Source organism: Drosophila sulfurigaster, chromosome X (genome assembly GCF_023558435.1).
Source record: "Drosophila sulfurigaster albostrigata strain 15112-1811.04 chromosome X, ASM2355843v2, whole genome shotgun sequence".
Taxonomy (NCBI): Eukaryota; Metazoa; Arthropoda; class Insecta; order Diptera; family Drosophilidae; genus Drosophila; species Drosophila sulfurigaster.
In genome coordinates, this window is record NC_084885.1 from 1 (window position 1) to 10,156 (window position 10,156).

Consider the following 10,156-nt stretch of genomic DNA (forward strand, 5'->3'; position numbering starts at 1 on the left):
TTTGGCAGGGCACTGCGCACGTCTGCCTATGTTCTCCGATTCATCGATAAGAGTCGGAAGTTGGCAGTTCCAAGCTCTACCGTGGTCCAGGCGGATGAGCTGTCACGGATCCAAGAGCGGCTAATCGTCATGGCTCAACGACACACTTTCCAACAGGAATACCAATGTCTGCAGTCCAAGCAGCCGCTTCCTTCCTCAAGTTCAATCCGAAATTTGAACCCTTTCCTCGATGGCAAGGGGATTCTACGGGCCTGTGGGCGTCTGAGGGCGTCCCACTCGCTGCGTTACGATGAGAGTCATCCAATCATCCTCTCGTATTCCTCGTCCTTTGCACGACTACTGGTTCGTTTCACCCATCGTATATCCTTACATGGGGGTAACCAAGTCGTCATGCGGCTGATCCGTTCCAGATTCTGGATTCCAAAGTTGAAGGTCCTCGTTAAATCCACCATCAACTCCTGCAAGGTTTGCGTCATCTACAAGAAGAGATTGCAGACCCAAATGATGGGGAACTTGCCCAAGGAAAGGGCGTCCTACTCGAGACCGTTCACGCACACTGGAGTCGACTTCGCCGGCCCATTCGAAATAAAGAACTACACTGGCCGAGCCTGCCTTATCACCAAAGGATATGTCTGCGTCTTCGTGTGCTTCAGCACGAAGGCGATCCACTTGGAGGCAACATCGGATCTCACGACGGAGAAATTCCTGGCCGCATTCTCCCGTTTCATCGCACGGCGCGGGTGTCCACACCAAATGTACTCGGACAACGGGAAAACCTTCGTTGGAGCTGACAAAGTGATCTCCAACGACTTCTTGGAAGCGACGAGGGAGTGCATTATCGCACAACACGCCCACAAGAGCCTATCCTGGCACTTCAACCCGCCGGGCGCCCCGCATATGGGTAGATTATGGGAAGCCGGCGTAAAGAGTTTTAAGGCACTCTTTACAAGGCGACATCCACCTCGAAATATACGTTCGAAGAGTTGTCCACTCTTCTCGCTAAGATCGAAGCCTGCCTGAACTCAAGGCCGATTTCCCCTATGTCCGAGGATCCTGCGGACTTACTAGCGCTCACTCCTGGCCATTTCCTCATAGGTGGCCCTCTTATTTCGGTGTTGGAACCACCAATTAATCAACCGGCCACCTCCATCCTCAACCGATGGCAGCGACTGAAGGCTCTTCACCAACAATTTTGTTTCCGTTGGAAAGATGAGTACCTGAAGGAGCTGCACAAACGGACGAAATGGCAATCCCCTACCCGGAACCTTCGGATCGGTGACATGGTCGTCATAAAGGAAGACAACCTCCCCTCTAACGAGTGGCGCCTAGGACGGGTGCTGACGACGTGTCCAGGCACCGACGCCAAGGTCCGAGTGGTAGATGTGCTCACGGCGCGGGGTACCATCCGAAGACCCGTTGCCAAACTTATCCTACTCCCGATGGACAGCAAGACTGACCCCTCCACGTCAGAAGGACTGAAGGACGAATAACATCCTATCCTGTACTCTTACTCGTCGTCCTATGCTGTCCTGTTCCGTGTGTCATTGACACTGCAAAGAGGCTACTACAATAATCGTTTGTTTCTTTTTTTTCATTTCATGTAGTATGCCGTCACACACATCCACCCACCAGAACCAGCCCGCTGGCACCAATTCGTTCCGGTGTCGCGTGTGCCGTGGGATCCACCCACTCCGGAAACGTCAGCGATTCCTGAGGCTGACAGCGGAGAAACGGTAGAGAGCAGTACTCATCAACAAGTACTGCTCTAACTGTCTGGCCCACCAACACTCCGGGCAATCCTGCCGCAGCGCGGGAAGGTGCAGAGTGTGTCGGGGGGACCACCACACACTCCTACACTTCAAGGAGGCACGCAGCGCTCACCCCAACCGTCAGCGACGAGGCGATGACCAACCGGTCTCCACCCGGTCCCGAACCCCAACAAGGCCACGCTCGCCAAGGCCGCGCTCGCCACGGCCACGCTCGCCACAGTCACGCTCCCGCTCGCCGTCACCCCATCGACCGGCCTCGCCGACGTCCGAGGAGGCCTTTCCGACGTCGCTCGCATCCTTGCTGCAGGACAAGGCTGTGAGCATACTTCCGACGGCCAACATCCTGATCGACACCGGATGCAAGACCTTTGAGATGCGAGCGCTGATCGACCCGTGCGCGGCGACCAGCCGTATCAGCGCATCTTTGGCAACAGCCTACCGGCTATCCGTCACCCGCGTTGGTACGGAAGGCGTCTGCACGGCGATCATCCGCTCACGGACATCCGAGTTCCGTCGAAAGGTGCTGCTGCAGGTGGACTCGCAACTCTGCAGCCGCACCCCCCTCCGACCCGTCGATGGCGAGAACTTGGAGCAATTCCGCAGCATCACGCTCGCCGGCGAACGCTGGTTCCAGCCATCGATGGTGTCCCTGGTGCTCGGCACTGATGTGTATCCTCACATCATCCTACCTGGCCTCCTGCCGACCACAAACGGTTTGCCAATGGCCCAGAATTCCACCTTGGGTTGGAATCTGTCCGGTCCATTTGGTCAATGATACCGTTTTGCAACTCATTGCAAGGGGGGGAGGATGTTGATGCCAGATGACTGCAGGTGTGACCACTCAGGCCAGCTGACAGTGTGGTCGCGATCGAGTGTTATCGATAGCGACAAAGCTAGTATACTGTGCGTGTGACCATGTCATACGCACAGACACACTGTTCTTGGTTTCCTCTGAAGATGGTCACCCTGCCCTTTTTAGTGCTTTTTCCTACTCCGCCTTATTCTACTGTTCAAAATTTTCTTCTACGCACACCACATGTATATTTTCAAGTGAAAATAAAACGCACTACAAAGTTACAAGTTTATATTAATTAAAAGTGAAAGTGTTGTTATTTCATCCATCGTCGCCCCCCAACACACCGCTAAAGTAGATGATTTATATTACTTGTAATAAAAATTTTGAAACTTTAGTGAGTAGGAAGGTACAATGGTGTGCTTAGAAGTGTTTGGCGTAAGCCTGCATGGAGCCGTCATTGGTACAGATCAGAGAACTGCAAAAATCACTATTTTCTTGATTTTATCCATACGCGTACTTTTCCAATCAACTCAACTCACTGAACAAAACACAGCGATGAGTAAAAATCAACTCATTTTGCTGTACACATCATTCCGATCATCTTGAGTTTTCGGCTCAAAATTTCTCATTCAACTCAACTCACTGAATAAAAAACAGTGATGAGTGAATTTCAATTTATTTTGCCGTACGCATCATTCCGATCAAAAAAATGAGTATGTGTTGACGAAAGCATCATTCGGATCAATTCGAGTTGATCGTTTATGAGTAAACGATTAGCGACAAGACGACACGAAGTGAGCATTACGAATGCATGTACAATAACAATTTCTATGCGAGCTTCTTGAAGCTTGTTGTTGTTGCTTGTTTTTTTTGTCTTCGCACATTTCATCTGTGCAGAAAAAGTACCGTTTGCTGCGCGCAGGAGTAAAATCATACGAGTTGATTTTTGTGAGTTGATAGATCTTGGTGGTAGTAGCAAATAATCGAATGAGACCTTGGAGGACTGAAGTGGAGAAGGGTTTCGTGTGCACAGTGGTTGATCACGAGTTAGTCGGTCCTAAGTTCAAGGCGAAAGCCGAAAATTTTCAAGTAAAAAAAGTAACTAAAATTTATATTTTGTCATAATTAAAAAACTTGAATAATTTTGAACGAAAGGGAATACGGTTCCAATTCCGTAACCTGTTGAGTATCCGTTTGTTATTAAATATGGGCCTCGTGGTCATCCTGGCAACAGGAACGACCATAAAGAAGCAATAACATGGTTTATGTGCTCGTTCTGGGTAAATAGAGTTTCTATCATTTATGGTAGTATCTTGTTCCCCGTATAGTTTAGTTACGTAGCCAATTGTGGAACTTTCTTGGTAAAATTTTTAAGAATACTAGTTGGGCAACTAGTTAGTTCTTTTAAATTATAACGATTCTCAATTAACAATTAATTCAGAACTGGCACGGACTTGGGGAATCCGACTGTCTAATTAAATCAAGGCATTGTGATGGACCTAGCGGGTGTTGACACAATGTGATTTCTGCCCAGTGCTCTGAATGTCAAAGTGAAGAAATTATAGTAAGCACGGGTCAACGGCGGGAGTAACTATGACCTTCTTAAGGGAAAACTGCGGAATAAAAAAAAAATAGCCAAATGGCCCGTCATCTAATTAGTGACGCGCATGAATGGATTAACGAGATTCCTACTGTCCCTATCTACTCTGTCTGGTTTCAACTGTTGAGCTGAACAGACGTGCTGAGGGGTGCCTGCATTTCGTAGTGTTTTTGCGATAACAGTTATTTGTTGTTTTTCGAGTAGCGGTAAATTTTCGCGTGTGCGCTTTGTGCTTCTCGTACGCTGTGTGCGTGTGAGTAGCGTGGGAAAATCGTCGCGCGTCGTTGCAAGTGTGTGCGTGCGTGTGCTTGTTTTAAGCGCTCTTAAAGCAGATTAATTTCGTGTGACCTACTTTCTGGTGAGTACAGTTGTGTGTTTTTTAAGACTTGCACAAAAGTCTTGGATGCCAGCGTGCAAGCCGGCCGTTGGAGCTGGGGGGAGTGATGCGTCGATGGACGACCTCCCTTCGGTGGCTGACGGGAAGGTTAAGCGGAAGGGGGGGGATCGGCGTCAGCGAAGAAGCTGAAGAAGGCAGCTTCTTTAGCTTCTTTAGATGATGCTGGGTTAGGTAAAGAGTGTCTGGGAGCCGCTAGTGGTGGTGTCAGCGCCGCTACTAACGTGCTTAGCGTGGCTGAGGAGAATCTGGTGTCGGCAGATTCGACCCCGATGTGCTCATTGGGGAGTATGCTTGAAGAGTTTAGGGCGGCTGAAAAGGCAGCAGAGGCGTTGGTTGCTCCATTGAGAAAGCCAGGACCAAAGATGCGCAAGGGAAGCCCAGTAGACAAAATGAAGGCGATCAGCAAGGACGTGCTCACGCTCGTATTTGCTGATTGCGGAATGCAAGGCAATGCGCTGGTTAGTGTAGTTGACTACCTAGCGGAAATGGAGACGCTGCTGTTTTCGCAGATGGCGGAAAATGAGCGTCTCCGAGAACGGTTGGAGGAGGCTCGCACTCATTCGAGTAGCGGCCACTCTAATGGCCCTTTCCGAGCGCCAGCGCCGGTTAGTGGGGGTGCCCCGCTGCGTGCACCAGTTGCCAAAGGCGGTCCAAAGTCGGCAACGCCGTCTGGTCCCTCGTGGTCCGCAGCAACCCCGGAGACACCGAAATCCAAGCCAGTAGAGACATGGTCCCTCGACTGACTGCGAAGACCTCAAAGGAAGTGGTTGATCAGGTGGTGAAGGAGGTAGGGCCAACCCTGGGTGTACGGGTGCACAAGGTTCGTTCTCTTCGGGATGGTGGTGCTATTATTCGCACTCCATCCTTTGCAGAGCGGAAAGTGATCGCAGGAAACCCGAAATTCAAAGAGGTGGGGCTTGAAGTGAGTGTGAATGTTAAACTGGGGCCTAAAATTGTGGTGACGGACGTTCACTCGCAGATTACTCCTGACGAGTTCATGAGTGATCTTTACGAGATGAACCTCAAGGACAGTATGTCTCTTGAGGCCTTCAAGAAGGGCGTCCGTATGGTGAGCAGGCCATGGCCTGTGACTGGTGGTCAGCATCAGTCAATGTTGTGTTAGAGGGCGATGGCATGGCCATGCAAACTCTCGATGTTGGCCGCTGCTATATCAAGTGGTTTTCTTTCCGCTTGAGGAACTTTGACCCGGTTCTGAGCTGCTTCCGTTGCCTGGGCTTTGACCATAAGATAGCGGACTGCAGGGCCAAGCACGATGTCTGTCAGCGCTGTTTCCCACAGGATAGCTGGTGCATTTAACTGTTGTATAAAATAATCTTATCTGGTAAAGCGAATGATTAGAGGCCTTAGGGTCGAAACGATCTTAACCTATTCTCAAACTTTAAATGGGTAAGAACCTTAACTTTCTTGATATGAAGTTTAAGGTTATGATATAATGTGCCCAGTGGGCCACTTTTGGTAAGCAGAACTGGCGCTGTGGGATGAACCAAACGGAATGTTGCGGTGCCCAAATTAACAACTCATTCAGAAACCATGAAAGGCGTTGGTTGCTTAAAACAGCAGGACGGTGATCATGGAAGTCGAAATCCGCTAAGGAGTGTGTAACAACTCACCTGCCGAAGCAACTAGCCCTTAAAATGGATGGCGCTTAAGTTGTATACCTATACATTACCGCTAAAGTAACATAGATGATTTATATTACTTGTAATATAAATTTTGAAACTTTAGTGAGTAGGAAGGTACAATGGTGTGCTTAGAAGTATTTGGCGTAAGCCTACATGGAGCCGTCATTGGTACAGATCTTGGTGGTAGTAGCAAATAATCGATTGAGACCTTGGAGGACTGAAGTGGAGAAGGGTTTCGTGTGCACAGTGGTTGATCACGAGTTAGTCGGTCCTAAGTTCAAGGCGAAAGCCGAAAATTTTCAAGTAAAAAAAGTAACTAAAATTTATATTTTGTCATAATTAAAAAACTTGAATAATTTTGAACGAAAGGGAATACGGTTCCAATTCCGTAACCTGTTGAGTATCCGTTTGTTATTAAATATGGGCCTCGTGGTCATCCTGGCAACAGGAACGACCATAAAGAAGCAATAACATGGTTTATGTGCTCGTTCTGGGTAAATAGAGTTTCTATCATTTATGGTAGTATCTTGTTCCCCGTATAGTTTAGTTACGTAGCCAATTGTGGAACTTTCTTGGTAAAATTTTTAAGAATACTAGTTGGGCAACTAGTTAGTTCTTTTAAATTATAACGATTCTCAATTAACAATTAATTCAGAACTGGCACGGACTTGGGGAATCCGACTGTCTAATTAAAACAAGGCATTGTGATGGACCTAGCGGGTGTTGACACAATGTGATTTCTGCCCAGTGCTCTGAATGTCAAAGTGAAGAAATTCAAGTAAGCACGGGTCAACAGCGGGAGTAACTATGACCCTCTTAAGGGAAAACTGCGGAAAAAAAAAACATCCAAATGCCTCGTCATCTAATTAGTGACGCGCATGAATGGATTAACGAGATTCCTACTGTCCCTATCTACTCTGTCTGGTTTCAACTGTTGAGCTGAACAGACGTGCTGAGGGGTGCCTGCATTTCGTAGTGTTTTTGCGATAACAGTTATTTGTTGTCTTTCGAGTAGCGGTAAATTTTCGCGTGTGCGCTTTGTGCTTCTCGTTCGCTGTGTGCGTGTGAGTAGCGTGGGAAAATCGTCGCGCGTCGTTGCGAGTGAGTGCGTGCGTGTGCTTGTTTTAAGCGCTCTTAAAGCAGATTAATTTCGTGTGACCTACTTTCTGGTGAGTACAGTTGTGTGTTTTTTAAGACTTGCACAAAAGTCTTGGATGCCAGCGTGCAAGCCGGCCGTTGGAGCTGGGGGGAGTGGTGCGTCGATGGACGACCTCCCTTCGGTGGCTGACGGGAAGGTTAAGCGGAAGGGGGGATCGGCGTCAGCGAAGAAGCTGAAGAAGGCAGCTTCTTTAGCTTCTTTAGATGATGCTGGGTTAGGTAAAGAGTGTCTGGGAGCCGCTAGTGGTGGTGTCAGCGCCGCTACTAACGTGCTTAGCGTGGCTGAGGAGAATCTGGTGTCGGCAGATTCGACCCCGATGTGCTCATTGGGGAGTATGCTTGAAGAGTTTAGGGCGGCTGAAAAGGCAGCAGAGGCGTTGGTTGCTCCATTGAGAAAGCCAGGACCAAAGATGCACAAGGGAAGCCCAGTAGACAAAATGAAGGCGATCACCAAGGACGTGCTCACGCTCGTATTTGCTGATTGCGGAATGCAAGGCAATGCGCTGGTTAGTGTAGTTGACTACCTAGCGGAAATGGAGACGCTGCTGTTTTCGCAGATGGCGGAAAATGAGCGTCTCCGAGAACGGTTGGAGGAGGCTCGCACTCATTCGAGTAGCGGCCACTCTAATGGCCCTTTCCGAGCGCCAGCGCCGGTTAGTGGGGGGTGCCCCGCTGCGTGCACCAGTTGCCAAAGGCGGTCCAAAGTCGGCAACGCCGTCTACCCCGGAGACGCCGAAACCCAAGCCAGTAGAGACATGGTCCCTCGTGGTCCGCAGCAAGACTGCGAAGACCTCAAAGGAAGTGGTTGATCAGGTGGTGAAGGAGGTAGGGCCAACCCTGGGTGTACGGGTGCACAAGGTTCGTTCTCTTCGGGATGGTGGTGCTATTATTCGCACTCCATCCTTTGCAGAGCGGAAAGTGATCGCAGGAAACGCGAAATTCAAAGAGGTGGGGCTTGAAGTGAGTGTGAATGTTCACAAGGGCGTTCACTCGCAGATTACTCCTAACGATTTTATGAGTGATCTTTACGAGATGAACCTCAAGGACAGTATGTCTCTTGAGGCCTTCAAGAAGCGCGTCCGTATGGTGAGCAGGCCATGGCCTGTGACTGGTGGGTCAGCATCGGTCAATGTTGTGTTAGAGGGCGATGGCATGGCCATGCAAACTCTGCTCGATGTTGGCCGCTGCTATATCAAGTGGTTTTCTTTCCGCTTGAGGAACTTCGACCCGGTTCTGAGCTGCTTCCGTTGCCTGGGCTTTGACCATAAGGTAGCGGACAGCAGGGACAAGCACGATGTCTGTCGGCGCTGTGGTCAAATGGGCCATCGGGTGGCTAAGTGCACCAATGCACTAGGCTGCCGGAATCGCGCATTTAAAGAGCAGCCTTCGGATCATCTTATGATGTCTCTGGCAAGCCCGACATATAGTGCGATTGTGCTAGACATTAATATGGCTAGCAAAGTCCTTCAGTTGAACTACTAGCGGTCATATGCAGTTATGTGCGATGTGGGCAATATGATGTGTGAGAGAGGCAGTGTAGTGGCCCTGCTGCAGGAGCCGTATGCAACTAATGGTTGCGTACGTGGCATACCCGCGCACATGCGCGTGTTCACTGACAGCAGGTCCAAGGCTGCGGTGGTGGTGAATGATGTTGGTATTGAATGCACTCTGATGTGTTCTACCGACTGGGGGGGGTGTGTGTGTGCCTTAATTTGGCAGGGTTTTAGTTGTGAGTGTGTATTGCGCGTTCGGGGAACCCCTCGAGCCGTATATCGCGTACATGGATGAGGTACTACTACTGGCGAGTAGCGATCCGATCATCCTTGGTATTGATGCGAATGCGTCGTCCCCCGTATGGTTCAGTAAGATGCCGAGACACTCGTCTGGGTATCAGAACCACAGTCGGGGTCAAACGCTAGCCGAGTGGGCCGTGTCCCAAGATGTTCGGGTCGTTAATCAACCCAGCGTGTGGTATACCTTTGATGGTCCGAACGGGAAAAGTGACATTGACGTCACCCTTGTGAATGAAGCAGCGATGCGTGTGTTTCATTTTGAGAGGAGTGTTTTAGGTGGGGTAGGTATAAGTGATCACAATCCAATCGAGATTGTGTTTGCATATACTCCCACAACGAATGAAAGTGTTGGGGGTAATTCGTGGAGCACTTGTGGTGTGAATTGGGCCCAATATGGGCTGTTTATATGTGAGGCGGCAACGCAAGTTCCGCTTAGCACCTTCAGTGCTATGAGTGCAGACGAGCAGGTCATGTGTGTGAATAGACGGATGACGAGGGTGAATGATAGCATGCTTCGAAGACACCGCAAGGTGAATCTTAAGCGTGTTAAGTGGTGGACGAGTGAGTTGAGTGCTAAGCGTAGGATACTTCGAACTCTGCGGAAAAGTTTCCAAAGAGCGAGAATATCCAATGCCGCTGCTCAGCTAAGGCGAGTATGGTAGGTGTATGAATGAGTACAAGGAAATGCTTGTACGTGTGAAAGAGGCGGAATGGCGTGAATTGTGAATCGCAATAAGCATGATCCCTGGCGTTGTGTCGGAGGCCTTCAGCTAACGGCTTGGAAGGATTGTATGAATGCTTTGTTGAATGTGTTCTTCCCGCGAGAGGAGAGACAGGAGGTTCCACTACATGTGGAGCAACTTGTTGAACCGCTCGGGGAAGCTGAATTGGGGGGCGGCTTTTAAGATGTTAAAGTCGAGAAATTCGCTCGGCATGGATGGTTTCACTGGGGAAATGTGTAAATGTGTTTGGAATTCGATTCCAGAGTATATGTATGCAT

The 10,156-nt window shown here is 49.4% G+C and overlaps 1 protein-coding gene across 1 annotated transcript; it reads left to right on the forward strand.

The window, feature by feature from the left end:
• The first annotated feature begins 129 nt into the window (after positions 1–129).
• On the forward strand, positions 130–1,490 carry LOC133847599 (uncharacterized). The gene is made up of 2 exons (XM_062282757.1): positions 130–901; positions 982–1,490. The coding sequence occupies exons 1-2, from the start codon at positions 130–132 to the stop codon at positions 1,488–1,490; spliced, it is 1,281 nt and encodes a 426-aa protein (XP_062138741.1).
• Positions 1,491–10,156: the final 8,666 nt, after the last annotated feature.